The 18,578-nt window shown below is 50.4% G+C and overlaps 1 protein-coding gene across 12 annotated transcripts in view; it reads left to right on the top strand.

The window, feature by feature from the left end:
• EPS15L1 (epidermal growth factor receptor pathway substrate 15 like 1) overlaps positions 1-18,578 on the top strand; it is a 107,270-nt gene that overhangs the window by 31,632 nt on the left and 57,060 nt on the right. For all 12 annotated transcript variants that reach the window (XM_061421735.1, XM_061421733.1, XM_061421740.1 and 9 more), the window contains 4 exons: positions 5,009-5,134; positions 9,005-9,064; positions 12,576-12,809; positions 16,854-17,011. In XM_061421735.1, the coding sequence (XP_061277719.1) occupies positions 5,009-5,134; positions 9,005-9,064; positions 12,576-12,809; positions 16,854-17,011 (578 nt within the window). The remainder of the gene's footprint in view (positions 1-5,008; positions 5,135-9,004; positions 9,065-12,575; positions 12,810-16,853; positions 17,012-18,578) is intronic.

The raw sequence follows: 18,578 nt of genomic DNA on the forward strand, positions 1-18,578 counted from the left end.
ATTCCACATGTAAGTGAGATCATCTGGTTTTTCTTTTTTTCTGTCTTCTTTCGTCTAGCATGAAACCCTCTAGATCCATTCATGTTGTCATGACTGGCAAGATTTCTTGTTTTTTTAATGAATAATAATTCCATTGTGTATATGTATGTGTGTGTGTGTGTGTGTGTGTATGTATACACACACACACCGCATCTTTTAAAATATTTTCTTTAGTTTTGGCTGTCTGGGGCTTTTCTCTCGTTGCAGTGAGTGAAGGCTCACTGTCTGGCTGTGATGTGCGGGCCTCTCACGGTGGTGGCTTTTCTTGTGCGGAGTGGGAGCTCTGGGGCACACGGGCCTCTCCCTGTGGTGGCTTTTCTCGTGCGGAGTGCGAGCTCTGGAGCACACGGGCCTCTCCCTGTGGTGGCTTTTCTCGTGCGGAGTGTGAGCTCTGGGGCACACGGGCCTCTCCCTGTGGTGGCTTTTCTCGTGTGGAGTGCGAGCTCTGGGGCACGCGGGCTGCAGTCGTGGCCACCTGTGGACTCGGCAGTTGCGGCTCCTGCGCGCGAGAGTACAGGCACAGTAGTTGTGGCACGTGGGCTTGGTTGCTCTGCAGCATGTGGGATCTTCCTGGATCAGGGATCAAGCCCGTCTCCTGCATTGACAAGCAGAGTCTTTACCACTGAGCCCCCAGGCCCAGTGGTAAAGAATAGGGGTGAAAAATGCCCCCTACCACACTTTCTTTTCAGTCTTCTAGTGATGGACACTTGGGGTGCTTCCGTATCTTGGCTATTGTAAATAATGCTGTAGTGGACATAGGGATCACGTCTTTTCCAATTAGGGTTTTTATTTTCTTTGGAAAAATACCCAGAAGTGGAATTGCTGGATTGTACGACTCTTCTAATTTGTTGAGGCGCTTCTATGCTGTTTCCGGTCGTGGCTGGGCTGTGTTACGATCCTGCCAACAGGGCACAGGGTTGTTTCTACACTCACACTGACGCTGGTTGTTTCTTGTCTTTTTGTCAGTTGCCATTCTGACAGGTGTGAGGTGCCACCTCGTTGTGGCTTTGATTTGCATTTCCCTGGTGATGACATTGAGCATCTTTTCATGTGTCTGTCGGCCATCTGTAATACTTCTTTGGAAACACGTCTCTTCAGATCCTCTGCCTGTTGTTTAATCCGGTTGTTTGGTTTTTGATACTGAGTTGAATGAGTTCTCTGTATATTTTTAGATATTAACCCCTTACGAGGTAAACCATTTCCAAATCTCTTCTTCCATTCACAGGCTACCTTTCATCTCTAATTTATTGATTTTAGTCTTCTCCCTTTTTTTCTTGGTGATTCTGGATAATGATTTGTCAATTTTGTTTATCTTCTCCAAGAACCAGCTTTTAGTTTTGTTAATCTTTGCTATTGTTTCCTCCATTTCTTTTTCATTTATTTCTGCTCTGATCTTTATGATTTATTTCCTTCTACGAGCTTTGGTTTTTTTTTTGTTCTTTTCCCAGTTGCTTTAGGTATAAGGTAACGCTGTCTATTTGATGTTTTTCTTGTTCCTCGAGGTAGAATTGTATTGCTCTAAACCTCCCTGTAGAGCTGCTTTTGCAGCATCCCATAGGTTTTGAGTCATCATGTTTTCATTGTCACTTTTTTTTTTTAGGTATTTTTAAAATTTCCTCCTTGACTTCTTCAGTAACCTGTTGGTTATTTAGAAGCATATTTAATCTCCACATATTTGTGTTTTTTTACATTTTCCCCCCCTAGATATCCCTAATTGATATCTAGTCTCATAGTGGTGTAGTCAGAAAAGATGCTTGATACAACTTGAATTTTCTTAAATTTACCAAGGCTTGACTTGTGACCCAACCGAGATGTGATCTATCTTGGAGAATGTTCCATGTGGCATTTGAGAAGAAAGTGTATTCTTCTGTGTTTGGGTAAATATCCTGAAGATATCAGTTAGGTCTATTTAAGGCTTGTGTTTTCTTATTAATTTTCTCTGTGGATAATCTGTCCATTGGTGTAAGTGGGGGTGTAAAAGTCACCCAGTATTATGGTGTTACTGTTGATTTCCCTTTTTATGTCTGTTAGTGTTTGCCTTATGTATTTGGCTTCCCTGGTGGCTCAGTGGTAGAGAATCCGCCTGCAGTGCAGGAGATGTAGGTTTGATCCCTGGATCAGAAGGATCCCCTGGAGAAGAAAATGGCAAGCCACTCCAGTATTCTTGCCTAGAGAATTCCATGGACTGAGGATCCTGGTGGGCTACAGTCCACAGGGTCCCAAAGAGTTGGACATGACTGACGTGACTGAGCACACTCCTATGCTGGTTGCATCAATATTTACAATTGTTGGGTCTTCTTTTTGGATCGATCATTATGTAGTTTCCTTATCTCTTATAATATTGTTTATTGTTTATTGTCTGGTAATGGGAATTACTGCTCTGGCTTTCTTTTGATTTCCTTTTGCATGGAAAATCTTTTCCCATCCTCTCATTTTCAGTCTATACGTGTCTCTAGGTCTGAAGTGGGTCTCTTGTAGACAGCATATATATGGGTCTTGTTTTTGTATCCATTCAGCCAGTTGGTGTCTTTGGTTGGAGTGTTTAATCAGTTTACATTTTAAGTAATTATTGATATATGTGTTCCTATTAGCATTTTATTGTTTTGGGTTTGTTTTTGTAGGTCTTTTCCTTCTCTTGTGTTTCCTGCTTATAGAAGTCCCTTTGGCATTTGTTGTAAAGCTTATTTGGTGCTCCTGAATTCCTTTGCTTCTGCTTGCCATTAAAGCTTTTGATCTGTCTGTCAATTTTGAATGAGATCCTTGCTGGGTAGAGTAATCTTGGTTGTAGATTTTTCCCTTTCATTACTTAAAGTGTATCCTGCCACTGCCTTCTGGCCTGCAGAGTTTCTCCTTAAAGATCAGCTGTTAAGCATATGGGGTTTCCCAAAGCAGCAAGTATATTACCTGCTGCTTTTTATACTTTTCTTTTGTGTCTAATTTCTGTTAGTTTGATTAATAAAGGTCTCAGTGTGTTTCTCCTTGGGTTTATCCTGTATGGGACTCTCAGTGTTTCTTGGATTTGATGGACTTTCCTATTCCTTTCCTATGTTGGGGAAGTTTTCAACTATAATCTTTCCAAAATTTTTCTCTGACACTTTGTTTTTCTCTTCTTCTTCTAGGACCTCTATAATTTGAATATTGGTGCATTTTATATTGTTTCAGAGGTCTCTGAGACCATCCTCAGTTTTTTTTTCATTGTTTTTTTCTGTACTCTGCTCTTTAGCAGTTATTTCCACCATTCTGAGGTGGAATTTCCACCATTCCACTTCACTTATCCATTCTTCTGCCTCAGTTATTCTGCTGTTGATTCCTTCTGGAGTATTTTTAATTTCAGTAATTGTGTTGTTCGTCACTGTTTATTTTTTCTTTATTTCTTTTGCTGCTGCTGCTGCTAAGTCGCTTCAGTCGTGTCCGACTCTAGGTCCTGGTTAAGTGTGTTAAATGATTCTTGTGTTTTCCCCATTCTATTTTTGAGATTTTGGATCATCTTTGCTAATATTACTCTGAATTCTTTTTCAGGTGGTTTACCTATTTCCTCTTACTTGGTCTTGTGAGTTCTTACCTCATTCCTTCATTTGCACCGTATTTCTCATCTTTTCATTTTGTCTAGCTGACTGTGTCTGAGGTCTCCTGTCCTGTGGTTAGAGGGTCACAGCTCCTCTCAGTCTTGGTCTCTGTGCTCGGCGAGTGAGGTTGGTCCAGTGGCCTCAGTAGGCTTCACGTCAGGAGGGGCTTGTGCTTGTGTTCTGGTGGGAGGAGGTGACAGGGCTGTGTGAGGTGGTGTGTTTTGGGGTATCTGGGGGAAGCCTGTCTGCTGATGACTGGGTTTGTGTTCTTACCTGGCTCCTTATTTGGGTGAGGTATCCTGCGCTGGGTGCTCCCGGCAGTTGGGAGGTGCTGGGTCTTGAGTCTGTGTGTTCCTTTCCGGTGGTCAGGGACTCCTGCCTGTACTCAGCTGTTCTCTGCAAGATCTTCTGCATCTGAAGATGTACTCCTGATGCATCTGTGGAGAGAGATGTACTCCACTTCCACCTGCTCCTCTGCCATCTTGTCTGTCTGCCTTCTCGTTTTGTTGATGGTTTTCTATGCTGTGCAAAAGCTTTTAATTAGGTTCCATTTCTTTCTTTTTGTTTTTGCTTTTGTTTGCTTTAGGAGACAGATCTAAAGAAATATCGCCACAATTTATATCAAAGAGTGTTGTGCTTGTGTTTTCTTCTAGGGGTTTTCTGGTCTTACACTTAGGTCTTTAATCCACTTTGAGCATATTTTTGTATGTGGTGTAAGACAACGTTCTGGTTTCATTCTTTCACATGTAGCTGCCCAGTTTCCCCAGCACCACTTACTGAACGGACTGTCGTTTCTGCAGTGTACGTTTTTGCCTCATTTGTCTTAGATTAATTGAGCATAAGTGTATGGCTTTATTTCTGGGCTTTCCGTTGTGTTCCTTTGATCTTTGTCTGTTTTTGAACCAATAGGATACTGTTGTGATTGCTGTAGCTATGCAGTATAGTCTGAGGTTAGGGAGCTTGATATTTCCAGCTCTGCCTTTTTTCTCAAGACTATTTTGGCTATTTGAAGTCTTTTGCATTTCCATACAAATTTTAAAATTACTTGTTCTCATCTTATGAAAAATGCCATTGGTATTTTGATGGGGATTGAATCTGTGGATTACCTTGGGCTGTTTTTGTTGTTGTTTAGTCACTAAGTGATGTCCGACTCTTGTGATTCCGTGAACCATATGGTCTGCCAGGCTCCTCTCTCCCCTGTTGACCTTTGCCACCATATCCGTAGTCACTCGAGGACTGTGTCCTTCTGCCTAGACTTTACTTTGCAAGTGCAGGAAGACTGTCCTGTGCTCTTAGGTGAGCCCAATGCTGGATCCTTGCCCACTTTCAGTCAGCTTCAAGGTCAGTTCTCATTTTGGACACTCATACTTTTCCCCTCACTCAGGCTGTTTCTTTCCAACTAGGTAGAAGAAAAGGCAAAATTTGATGGAATTTTTGAAAGCCTCTTACCTGTCAATGGTTTGCTGTCTGGAGACAAAGTCAAGCCAGTCCTCATGAACTCCAAGCTGCCTCTTGATGTCCTGGGCAGGGTAAGTGGTTCTTTCATACAGGGCACTACTGCTGAATCTGGTTGGTATGCCACCCCGCCACTTCCCCTGACACTTAAAGGCCTTACGGCACAGCCGTGCACCGTCAGTTTTCCCAGGAGCTGCTGTGGGTGGAGTGGTCACTTCATTTGGGCTGGCTCAGGGCCGCACAGAGTGCAGCTGACAGAGGCTTCCCAGCATGCGTGGGGTGGCAACCTCAAAGGTGCTCTCGCTGCCTAGGACTGAGGACAGGCCAAGCTGGACTTGAAGCCAGACCTCTAGGGGAGGAGTGTGGTCATATATGTCTGTATTTCCTTTCTATTTTTCATTATTGTTTTCCTCCCTGTGAACCTAAGGTAAAGGTACTTCAATTCTGCTGCAAGTTTAGATAAAATTTTATGCATTCTCCACCCCCCACCCCTTTATTTTAAAGCCTCAGTTTTGTTCCTATTAAACACAAGTATTTAAAAGTTTATTTTTTGGCTGCACTGCACGGCATGCGGTATCTTCATCCCCCAACCAGGGATTAAGCCTATGCCCCTGCAGTGGAAGCACTGAATCTCAGCCAGTGGATCACCAGGGAAGTCCCTACAAGTTTTTTAGATCCAGCTCTCTAAACCTGACTGTTTTCTTTCTGAGATTTGGTTATGGCCGCTCACGTCTACCCTGTGCACAGAGCCCAGCTCTGCAGTGGCTGTCTCCGTGCCACTCTGGATCGAGGGGATGGATGTTGTCCTCTGTCTGGATGGAGCTGCTGAGGTGACAGGCGCAGACCTAGAGCAGGAGGACAGAACAAGGCCCCCGCTGCCCTTGGCCACGGCTGTGGGTCAGGCTCGCGCCATTGGGTAGAACTGTGGGCAAGGGGCAGATTCCTGCCCACGTGGAGTCCCCTAGTAACGCCCCTCTTTGAGTCGCACATTTGCAGATTCTGGCCCCTTTTTGTGGCGCCCAGATAGGACTTGGTTTGGGAATGAGACCACTGAGAAAAGGGATCTCACAGACCCGTTTGTCTTCTTGGCTGTGGTGTGGTGTAGATGGAGACCTGTTGGGGGACCCACAGTGATCACCAGTGGTCTTTATCGGGCAGGACGGGGTGATCTGCTCCTGCACAGGGTGTGCCTTTATTTGGCAGTTCTTCAGAGGACCCGACAGCGGGCTGCGATAGTGTCATAAAGCCAAGTCGTGCACGGGCAAGGAGACCGACAGAAGTGGGTGTGCCTTATCAGAAAGGGAGCTGCCGCTTAGAGGGTGGGCTCTGCAGACCTTCTACCCTGGCACCAGGTTTTCTCCACAGGGCTCACTTCTCTGCTCTTCTCTCATTCTCTCCCTCCTTCCAAACACCAGCCCACACATGCACCCGTTTACCTGTGTTATGCGCGCCCCCACGGCCACGCACCCATCCATCTGTGCATGCGCGCATCGGTGCACTCAGGCGTCCGTCCCCGCATCTGTGCACGCTCATTCATCTGTGCACCCCTGCACCCACACATTGGGTATCCAGTTAGTCATCTGGAGCCTTTTTTTGGAGTCTGCTCTGTGCCAGCCTTGTGCTGAGCACTGGGAAGAGGGGGATAGAATCATTAATAGATACGGTCCTGGAGGTCAAATAAGTAAGCAATAGTTAAGATCCCAGTATTTATGTATTGGGGGCTTAGTATGTGCCAGACGCTGTTCTAGGGCTTTGCAGGAATGAAGTCTCTGAGTAACCTGCAGCTCCTTTATTATGGATGGTGTTACGGGTGCTGTCACTTTTGTTTTCTTTCTTTTCTGTTTTGAGATACAGCACGTGGATCTGCCCTGACCGGGTCTTGAACCAGTGCCCCCTTCACTGGGAGCACAGTCTTAACCACAGGACCGCCAGGGAAGTCCTCCATTTTCCGTATGAGGAAATGGGGGCCTTGAGAATGGGCAGTTGGTTGCTCGGGGTTTCATGGAGAGGGGAATGAGGTCCTGGTGGTCCCAGAGCTCTCACTTTTCCCTGGTACTCCCCCGCCCCACCATTGCCTCCTTGATAATCACAGTTCTGCTTGGTGGGGACAGTAGTAGAAGGGGAGGTACCTGACCTGTCTGAGCGGGGGGTTCAGGGCAGGCAGGGAAGGCTGCCTAGAGGAGATGCCCCTGGGTTGTAGCCTCCAGAGGGAGGGAACAGGGGCTTATGATGGGTTGAGAAGGCTGGCTGCGCGATGGCACACGCAGAGGCCGCCCAGCATGCCGAGGAGGGCTGGCGTTCTCACCAGGCAGTTCCACCCACGGGGATGTTGAGCGGTGTCTGGAGACGCTCTTGGTTGCCCCACGTGGGTTGGGTGCTATTGATAGCAGGTGGGCAGAGGCCAGGGATGCTGCTCAGTAGCGTGCCGTGCACAGGGTGGCCTCCACAGAGGTGAGCTGGCCCCAGACATCAGTGTTGTTGGGTGGGGTGGGACCATGGAACCAGGAAGGCCTGTGTGTGCTGTGTTTTGGGGAACGCTCCTCTTCCTGAGCTGCTCTTCCCTAGCTGAGACCATGGACGTAAAGCGCTCAGCCCAGTGCCAGGCACTTGAAAGGGCATCCATGTGCTTGAGGGGACTGTGAACGGTTTGAGGGCCCTGGAGGTCCAGGTGGAGTCCCAGGACGATGGGCTGGGGTGTGGAGCCCAACTAAGGGCACAAGGCTCCCTGTGCCAGGCGGAGCGGCAGGGTCTGAATGCTGTCAGTGGGGTGAAGTGGGGTGAGAGTGCGTTCTAGGGCAGGTCCTGAGGTTACCCCGGGGACAGGACTGGAGGCAGGGAGGCCAGCTGAGGCTCTGGCCTCTGTGGAGTGATGGAGTGGCCCAGGCCAAGGACATAGCAGCAGGAGGTGAAGAGGAGGGCCCACACATGACAAGCAGCCCTGAGCTGAAGCAGCTCGTGGCTCACTGGGTGCGGGTACAGCATCCATAGCATCGTGGGTGGACCCTGGCCCTTTGCCTGGCTCTGGGCATTGGTGTCCGAGTCAGGCCGGCCCGTCTACTGGTCCTGGATGGCTGACCTAGGTCACGAAGCTCATGCCTTGATTGTACTTTGGAAAACCTAGCACATGACATTTGATCTGTGCCTGCCTTGTCTTTCTGGGTGCTAGGTTGACCTGGCATAGTTTGTGGCCTCTTTCTCACCATCCACTGATAGGGGAGAGGAGGCACGATCCCATAGTCCTACTCAAGTGCATGCCCATGGCCCTTCCCAGCCGTGATGGGGGTGGGGTGGGGGGGGGTGTGTGTGTGTGTGTGCATGTGTGTGCACGTGCAGGGGTCGGGCTTGTGTTCAGAGCCAGAGCTGTACTAAAACCAAAGACTAAAAACCAGATTGCTGCTGCTAAGTCACTTCAGTCGTGTCTGATTCTGTGCGACTCCATAGACAGCAGTCCACCAGGCTTCCCCATCCCTGGGATTCTCCAGGCAAGAACACTGGAGTGGGTTGCCATTTCCTTCTCCAATGCATGCAAGTGAAAAGTGAAAGTGAAGTCACTCAGTCGTGTCCGACTCTTTGCAACCCCACGGATTGTTTCCCCACCAGGCTCCTCCGCCCATGGGATTTTCCAGGCAAGAGTACTGGAGTGGGGTGCTGTTGCCTTCTCCAAAAACCAGATTAGACGTGATTATAATCATGGTCATTTGTTAGTGAAAATGATCGTCAATATGGTGGAAAGGATCTTGGAATTGACAACACTTCATCGGATGATGGCTTTTCAGAGAACCTAAAGACTGGTTTTTAAATGCACTTTGATTTCCTTGTCTTAACCTGGGTGTGCAGTCAGAATGTGAGTTCTGGTGGGCATGCCTGCCACCACACAGGCCCTTCCTGCCTGCGGGAAGCCCAGGTACCGTCCCCCACTAAGCCTTGCTGCTCTTCCCTTGCAGGTCTGGGACCTCAGCGACATCGACAAGGACGGGCACTTGGACAGAGATGAGTTTGCAGTGGTAGGTCCCTGCTGAGACTCTTTTCCCCACCCTCCTGAGGATGGAAACGTGCCACTCGTGTGGGGATTTCTGGACTTTTTCCTTTCTTTTTTTATTGGAGTATAGTTGCTTTGCAATATTATGTTAGTCTCTGCTGTACAATGAAGTGAAGTAGCTATATGTGTACATATATTCCCTCCTTCCCACCCTGGATTTTTTTTTTTCTTGTTTATTTATTTGGCCATGCCTTATGGCATGTGGGATCTTTGTTTCCCCACCAGGGATGGAACCTGTACCCTCTGCATTGGAAAACCATAGTCTTTAACTGCTGGGCTGCCAAGAAATTCCTCTTGTTTAATTTTTTTAAGAATGTTTATTTTGACATAATTTGGGTTTAATTTGACAGACTTCTTTTGAATCTTCGCTCAGATTCCCAGTGTTGCCATTTTACTACAATGACTTTCTTTCTCCTTCCCTCTCTTCCACTCCTTGCCCCCCTCTCTCCTCTCATTGGCATATGAGGGTATACAGGCATATATACACACACATTAATTTTTCCTTTGAACCATTTTAGAGTTTCAGACATGGGCCTTTTCATCCTGAAATACTTCAGTGTGTATATCCCCAAGCCAGAGGATTCTCTTAAGTTACCACCGTCTAATTCAAGATCAGGAAATTGGCACTGACATTGTGTATTATTGTACTATCTGTTATTATAGGTTATATCATATATGTTTTGTATATATACACATATATATATTATGTGTATTATTTTATTAATCTGTTGTCTAATTTAAGGATATTATTCACATTTTGCCAGTTGTTTCCCAAAATGTCCTTTATAGTGAAGGAGACTCCAGCCTCCTGTGTCTGTACTCCTGTTTCTTGTAATCTAGGTCAGCTCCTGCATCTGTCTTCCTGTCTTGTGGTTGTGTGGGCATTTTTAAGGCCAGCAGTTTATAGAGTATCCCTTGGTGAGGGGTTGTCTGCTGTTTCCTCGTGATGATCCAGGGCATGTACTTCTGTGGGACAGGTACCCACTGAGGTGATGCTTGTTCTCCCCATTGGTTTGTAGAGCATCCCTTGGTGAGGGGTTGTCTGCTGTTTCCTTGTGATGATCCGGGGCGTGTACTTCTGTGGGACAGGTCCCCACTGAGGTGATGCTTGTTCTCCCCAGGGCACAGGACATCCACAGGACGTGTGATGTCCTATTACACGTCTTTGACCTTGGTGTCAGCCGTGATCGAGGTCAGTGAAGGCCTCGGGGCTCTCTCTGCAGTTACTGTCTCCCTTTGTGCTCGGTCTTCATGAGAGATGACCCGTGGAGACGGAACACGCTGCACCCTTGCGCCTCTCACCTGCTAGTTGTCACATCCTCCCAGGAGTCTCACCTGAATCAGTCGGGTTTCTGATAGTTGCCTTATGAGGATTTTCTGGTTTTGTCATTCCTTGTACATTTTCTAGCTCGCCCTCTACTGCAAGGGATTTGTTCACATCACAGTGGACTTAGGGACGTGTCTCCTGTTCTCTGTTCCATGGTTTAGAATCCTTTACTTGAATGATTTATTTTGCCCAGTGGGAGCTCTTGCAGCCCAACCCCTTTGTCATTTGGTCACATGGTATCATTCTTTGAGCATCTGCTTACTTCTGTCATGATGTGACGTTCCCGGCTCTTGCTGTGTACCCATTCTCTCAGCTCGTTATCAGCCATTGCTCTGGGACCCCCAGTTCCTTATAGTGGAGAAGGGTATTAGAGACCACGGTCTGGGCTCTGGAGTGCTCAGTGGCCCCTGGATGCCACTGCTTCCTCTGGCCCTTTCAGCAGACAGAGCTGGGAAGCAGGTGTATATGCAGACATGACCACCAGGTGTCCCAACGGTTCCATGTTGGCTTCTGTCCATGCCAGATCCCTGACACTCCTGGCCTCTTCTCCTTTAGCAGCAGTGCTAGATCTCTGCATAGTTGGGGGCCCTTAGGTCCCACGGGCCGCCTTCCTATGCAGCTGGCCTTCCTGCACACCCCTGCAGCTCCCCACCCACTTCTCCCAGCTGCCTGCTGGGCTGACTTCTCCTGGCCCCCATCTCCCCACCCTGGGCCCAGGTCATTCCATCCCTTGTTTTTCTTTCTGCCTTCCCTTCTCCTCATTCTCATCTTTGATCTTTCTATCCGCTTTATGACATTTATTCACTCATCTCATTCCATTAAATGTCAAATGAAAATAGAATAAAGTAGCCCCTTATAGTTAAGGACAATGCTTTAATAAATAGTAATTAAGTTCAGGGCTTCTCTGGTAGCTCAGATGGTAAAGAATCTGCCTGCAGTAAGGGAGATCCGAGTTTGATCCCTGGGTTGAGAAGGTCCCTTGGAGGAGGGCATGGCAACCCACTCCAGTATTCTTGCCTGGAGAAGCCCCATGGACAGAGGAGCCTGGCGGGCTACAGTCCATGGGGTTGCAAAGAGTTGGACAAATTGAGTGACTAAAAAGCACACACATGATTAACTTCAAGCAAAAAAAAAAAAAAAGCTGAATAATCTGGTAATTCCTAAGTAATAGAAAAACAGTGAAATACAACAATATCCATCTTCTGTTCCAGGAATTTTCAATGTATTTAAGATGAAATTTTACAATATACAAGTGAATTAAAGCTTGTTACTATCTTACTATACAGTGGTATAAAGCCTTTGAAATTTTAAATTTCTAGATTAAATTTAAACATTTTCCAAGAAAATTATAAATTTCTCATGTGATTCCATTCATACTCCCTCACACCCCACACTGCTCAGTTGTGTTTTTTCCCCCCACACACATCAGCTTCTCTGAGCATTTTCCGTGTTTCTCTGTCATCCTGTTCTTTTCACTGGCTGTCCATTATTATTTTTTAATTTATGGTAGAATACACGTAACAGAATTTATCGTTGTAGCCGCTTTTAGGTTTGGGGGTTTAATACACTCCTGTGGCTGTGCAGCCATCACCACCGTCCGTCATCAGAGCTTTTTGACCTGGCAGAGCTAAAGCCCTGTCCCCATTAAGCACCAATCCCCAAACCCCTCATGCTTTATTTTTATATTTCTTTTTTTTCAAATATATTTGACTGCCCCAGGTCTTAGTTGTGGCGTGCAGGATTTAGTTCTCTGGCCAGATCCCTGACCCTCCTGTCCTCTTCTCCTATAGCAGCAGTGCTAGATCTCTGTGTAGTTGGGGGCTCTTAGGTCCCACAGGCCTAAGACCACGGGCCTTAGGTCCCATCTAACCCAGGCGCCCAGCAATGGGATCGTGGAGTTTTTAACCACTGGACTACCAGCGAAATCCCTCTTTTTGTACTCATTTCAGTGTTGTGTGATTGAATGAACATCTTGGAAAATCATGCCTTGGTGGCATAGCTCATCAGAAAAGGTTTATTTTCACTCGTTCCGTTTGGAAGCAGCCTCAGAAAGAGCCGTCTTCATGGCATGCCTGAGCCACTGAAGAGCTGCCCTCCGCCTGCCCTGGCGCTGGGCCTCGCCCCCAGATGCCTTCTTTTGTCCTCGCAGGCTATGCACTTGGTGTACCGAGCCCTCGAGAAGGAGCCCGTGCCCTCCGTCCTGCCCCCATCCCTCATCCCGCCCTCCAAGAGGAAGAAGACAATGTTCGCGGGGGCTGTGCCCGTCCTGCCCGCCAGCCCCCCACCGAAAGACAGCCTGCGCTCCACGCCTTCCCACGGCAGCGTCAGCAGCCTCAACAGCACCGGAAGCTTGTCTCCCAAGCACAGCATCAAGCAGGCACAGGTGAGCGCCCTCTCGTGCTGCACACCTCAGAGCGCCTGTTGGCACTGCTGCGTAGAGTCCCAGTAAGAGGTTGCTCAGGAGTGAGTCATTTGTGACCCAAGAAGGGTAAAGTCTGGGATTAAGTCACATCTTTATAGCACATGTCTTAGGCCATCTGGGTGCTGTGACAATGCCATAGACTGGGTGGCTTCTAAACAGCAGATTTGTTTCTCACTTCCAGAAGCAAAAGTGCAAGATCCCGGCGCCAGCAGACTCGGTGTCTGGTGGGGCCGCTTCCGGGTCCACAGATGGCTGTGCTCTCGCTGTGTCCTTGTACAGCGGAAGGGGTGTGGAAGCTCTCTGAGGTCCCTCTTACAAGGGCACACTAATCCTGTTCATGAGGGCCCTGTTCTCATGAGCTAGTCACCTCCCGGAGGGCCCCCCACCACTTCTAACACCGTCACACTGGGGCTGAGGACGTGTGGTGTATGAATTGAGGGGGTTGCAGACATTCAGACCATAGCAACAGGGCTTCAGAATTAACTTTCTCCTTCCCTTATACATAAACACCACCTTTCCCCAAACACACTGAGCACGCTCCCACCTCGGGGCTCTCTGCTCACCCCCTGGCCCTCCTTCCTCGGGCAGACCCTTGGCTGGGAAGGCACGCCCCCAGATTGCACCCTGAGGCAGCCGGCATCGCAGGGCCTCTGCTCACAGGTCACTTGTCTGGAAAGCCTGGTGTGACCACTGCTGACCCTCTACCTGCCTTCTTCTAGCACACGTGGCCTGTTCTGCAGTTAGTTATGTATCGTCTGTTCAGGTCCCCTCCTCACCCCCAGCCCTCTGCTGTTAGCTTTGTCAGAGCAGAGTTAGTTCCTGATTATAATGTCAGTGTCAAGAAGAACCTCTGGTGCTTTGATGCTCAGTAAACACATGTTGAGTAATCAGATGATGGAGGGAGGCATCCGTCTCATGTTAGGAAAACAGGAGGGGGCTCCACCTCTCCACAGGACAGCTCCTTATTTGTCAAAAAAGATGCTTCTCCCTCTGGCAGCATCATGAGGAGCTCTTTATGAAAAGGCACCTTTGACGTTGTCTGAAACGTGCAAGAACAGGAGATACATCTCTGCCTCACTTGTGGTTTCAGAGGTGATGAACTGTGACAAGAAGGCCAGCCAGCACCACGTGTGTGTTTTCAGTATGATGGAGATGAGAAACGCACAAGAAAACAGCGAGGTCTCTTGATAGTGACATTTGAAAAAACCCCAGTATTATTTAGTTTTGGCTGCACTGGGTCGTCATTGCCGCACATGAACTTGCTCTGGTTGTGACAGGTGGGGCTGCTCTGTGGAGGTGAGCAGGCTTCTCACTGTGCCGGCCCCCTTGTGGAGCACAGGCGCTGGGGCACATGGGCTTCAGTAGTTGCGGTGCACGGGCTTAGTTGCTCCGGGGCATGTGGGATCGTCCTGGACCAGGGATGGAACCCGTGTTCCCTGCACTGGCAGGTGGATTCCTAACCAGTGGACCACCAGGCGAGTTCCAGTGATCGTGACATATATTTAAAGCTTGGTTTTCGACTTGTGAGGCTCAAGCAGCTTACATATCTTGGAGTTGGGGGAGAAAAAAGATATCAGATAGGGAGGAGGAGGCTTAGTCCTAGGAGCCCGTTGGAGAGGGAGGCATGGCCTCTGGCTGGTGAGTTGTGTGTGGCTCTTGGTGAAGGGCAGTCGCAGCTGGCCCCACCCAGGCACCTTTCCTAGCCTACCAGCTGTGCCCAGTACTTTCTGGGGCTGCTCTCTGGGGAGACAGATGATAAACTAAGCTTCAGATGATAAGCTTAGTTTACATCGGTAAACTGAGGAAGCTCCAGCAGTCCTGAGAAAGCAGAACTTGGCCTGGCCTGGAAGTGCCCGGGTGAGGAAGGGTTCCCTCCTGCAGGTGGTGCCAGCTGGAAGGCCCCTGCTGCGGTGACATCTGAGCTGACATTTGAACAATAAGAAGCTACCTGAGGACTAGCGCCTGGCCAGGCTCTGAAGTGGGGATGTTCCCCGTGTCCTTGAAACAGGAAGAAGGCTGGGGCAGAGTGAGCCAGGAGATGGTGAACTGGACTCACAGAGGTGGGGCTGGGCCCAGTGACTTAGACTAGCATGAGCTGCTGTTTTCCAAGACCCAACACCTTTTAAAAAATTATTTATTTATTTTTGGTTGTGCTGAGTCTTTGTTGGTGCATACGGGCTTCCTCTAGTTGCAGTAAGTGGGTTGCTGCTCTTCATTGTGGTGCTCAGGCTTCTTAGTGTGGCAGCTTGTCTTGTTGGGAAGTGTGGCCTCTAGGTGCACCAGCTCTAGTTGCTCCACAACATGTGGGATCTTCCTGGATCAGGGATCGAACCTGCGTCCCCTGCATTGGTGGGTGGGTGGATTCCTATTGAATGTACCACCAGGGAAGTCCCAGACCCAAGACCTTGAGTCTGCAGAAATCTTGCCGAGAGTTCTTAAGTACCATAGGTTAGGTCACATGTGGTGTGTTTCACTGACAAGGGAGCAAGTGGGGCTGAGGTTGCTGATGGGGGCAGCCCACCCCCTGGTGGTCTGGTGACTCTCCCCGGATCCCAGGAGCATGCTGCTGACCCCACCGACTAGACGGTGTACTGCTGGCCACGGTTGGGGGTCAGAGGTGGGGGTCTGTGTGTCCCCTTCCGCAGGAATAGGGGCAGCTTGTGGAATCACAGATATGAGAGCAGGCATCTCTGTGGACCCACAAACTCCATGCCTCCCCCCGTCCTCGATCCCTGCTACTTTCCTCATCCCTAGGCGAGCAAAGCCCTACCTGGGCCCCCAGAGGGCCAGTTATGGGGGCCCTGACCCCACGTCTCCTGCACTGGTAGGCAGACTCTTCACCACTGAGGCACCAGGGAAGCCCTGCCCTGGCCCTGGCGCCCCCTGGCATCTGCCCTTCTTGTGTAGGACTTGAGCAGGTGGTGTGAGGAGAGATCACACGTGCGCTGGGTGACTGACCACCGAAGTTGCAACACGTTGCTGGGCTCTCAGCTGCGTCGGCTGCAGCAGGGCCCTCCTGGGTGGTGGTCGTGCTCCTCTGAGGCCTGGGCTCCCACACCTGCACTGCGGACTCTTGGTGCCAACCTGCCCCATGGGCGCAGTTTTCGTGTCAGCCCACTCACTGCGTGGCAGTGTCTTGTGTGTGCCGACGCCTCCCAGGGGGGTCTGCTGTGTCTCAGGGAGTGGGCTCAGGCTCAAAGGAGGATGGAGTGGGGGGTCTGCAGCTGCGGGCCGTGAGGCTGGCCTTGTGGCAGCAGAGAGCACCTGCGGGTGGAAAATGGGGGGCCGGGGAGGCGGCCTGGCCACTGGGCCGGTGCTCGGGAGACAGGCCTTCCAGAAGGAGTGGTCAGGAGGGTCCTCTCTGGTGCACTTGAAGCCTCCCCCTGGCAGGGGTACCGGCTTTCCCTGTTTCCCAGGCAGCGGGGTGGGCGGGCTGTTGGCAGATAGACCTGCTGGGTCTTCACCTTTCTCTCGGGACAAAGGTTCAGGGTGCTGTGATGGGGTTGCAAGAGGCACAGACGGGCCATTGGGTGAGACTGACCGAGTCAGCACTCAGCTTTCTGAGCCTCAGTGTTCCCATCTACAGACCGGAGATCCTGTCTGCCCGTTCGCCTCATGGAGGGTCTTCTGCTGAAATGAGCACAAGAAGACTTTAATAGTGTAATATCTGTAGGTGATAAAAAGCCTGAGGATTTTTAAAAATAGAAGTTTATTTACTTATTTTTGGCTGTGCTGGGTCTTCGTTGCTTTTCTCTCGTTGTGGAGAGCAGGGTTGTAGTCCGAAGACTTCTCTCTGGTCGCGGAGCACAGGCTCTAGGGCGCGCGGGCTTCAGTAGTTGCGATTCCTGGGCCCTCGAGCACAGGCTTAGCTGCTCTACTTCACCTGGAGTCTTCCCGAACCAGGGATTGAACCCATGTCTCCTGCGTTGGCAGGTGGATTCTTTACCACCGAGCCACCAGGGAAGCCCCAAAGCTTGAGAATTAACGTCTGAAAACCCCTTTCAGCCAACAGTGAGCTGGGTGGTGCCGGTGGCGGACAAGATGCGATTTGACGAGATTTTCCTGAAGACCGACCTGGACTTGGATGGCTATGTGAGCGGCCAGGAGGTGAAGGAGATCTTCATGCACTCGGGCCTCACCCAGAACCTTCTAGCACACATATGGTAAGGGCGGACAGACGGACCTCTGCTCCTCAGCACTGGGGGCCTCACTGACCCTCCCAGTGAGATTTGGGCTGTGTGTGGGCAAGGCCGGAGCGGGCGGCTGTCAGGACCGAGTGTACGGCCCGTTCCCTGTATTCCGTGCGTGTCCACGTAGTCTCCTCCAGTGGGAAGGCTTCCTGTTGTGTCCCTCTGGGGAGCTCAGGGGCGATCTGAATGGCCGGGGCCAGTTCTTGCTAGTGGACCTGCAGCTTTCAGCACAGCCACTGGAGCTGCAGGCGCTCGATCCGGACCCCTTGGGGGTGCAGTGTGCAGTGAGGATGCCAAAGGCTCCAGCAGGGCCACCCTGGGCCTCAGGGCTGTGGCCACATCCCTGAGAGGCCCTGCCCCATGAAGGTCAGTGATACGGGGTTGGGGAGAGGGAGGCTCCAGTCTGCACCTCAGGACCGGTCAGGGAGCCATCTCCGCTGCCCGTTTCCTCCCGGGCCGGCAGGACAGTCTTCACGGCCCTGGGATGGCCAGCAGTGGCAGTCACTTCCTAGCTTTCTTCTCGGAGGGGCGAGTCCTCCCTTAGAGGGCTTTGCCTGGGGGCTGTAAGAGAATTTCCATGCAGCTGGAGGGATGAAGCCCTCCCAGCAGAGCTGTGACATTGACTGGGAGTAACTGGGGAAATAACTGTCCTTTGCAATAAGTGAGAGATGGCCGCATTGTGAGGCGAGGCCCCGCTGAGAAAACGGGCTGTCCCTCCTCAGGGAGCACGTGCCTCCCAGTCAGTCACTGGGGGAGGCCCAACTCCTGGTGACGACTCGGGCGGCCTGCACCCTTGGGTGCTGAAGTGCCTGTGAACGGGATTTGAATTATGGCCCGATCATCACATAAAGGAAGGTAATTTATAACATGGATCTCGACCTGTAAGGGCCGACTCATAAGTGACATAATGAAATCACAGATATACTCGGATTAAAGGAAGGCACGTGGCGGGGATGGCATACAGAGAGTGAAGGCCGAGGTCAGGAAGAGCGAGCTCTAGACTCACCACCGGCACGCTCAGAGGACAGTCTGGGGTTGTCTGCAGGCGGCTGGGGACGCGGGAGGGGGCCGCAACCAAAGTGGAGATAACGTGCCAGGAAGGGTGCAGGGACCGCATAAGGATGTGGGCCTGTCCCCTGCAAGTGCCCAGGGAGCCTGTGAGAACAAGCAGAGCGACGCTGCCCAGTGCACACGGACAGAGCAGCCGCAACATGTGGGCCAGAGCCCCTGTGCCTTCAGTGACCGGGAAACGGGGCGGGCCGGAGAGACGAGACTGCAGATTGAGAGCCGCTGTGGGCTGGGTGTGCTGCAGGACTGGCCCTCACCCAGAGAACTGGGAGAAATAGTTGCAGTTCAAGCTTTCCTATCCTGCCCTTGAATGGGAGCAAGAACAAAGATGTCTTAAAACCAGCCTTTAATAGAGACACTTAGTGGGATCTCTCCCAGCCCTGTTGGCTGCTGTTTGGGCCCGAGGCAGTTTTCCAGCTGGGAGAGGAGCCCCCTCCTGCCTGACGCTTGGGTTGGGGGCTGCTGGTGGCCG

The sequence above is a fragment of the Bos javanicus genome, chromosome 7 (genome assembly GCF_032452875.1).
Source record: "Bos javanicus breed banteng chromosome 7, ARS-OSU_banteng_1.0, whole genome shotgun sequence".
In the NCBI taxonomy this organism is placed as follows: Eukaryota; Metazoa; Chordata; class Mammalia; order Artiodactyla; family Bovidae; genus Bos; species Bos javanicus.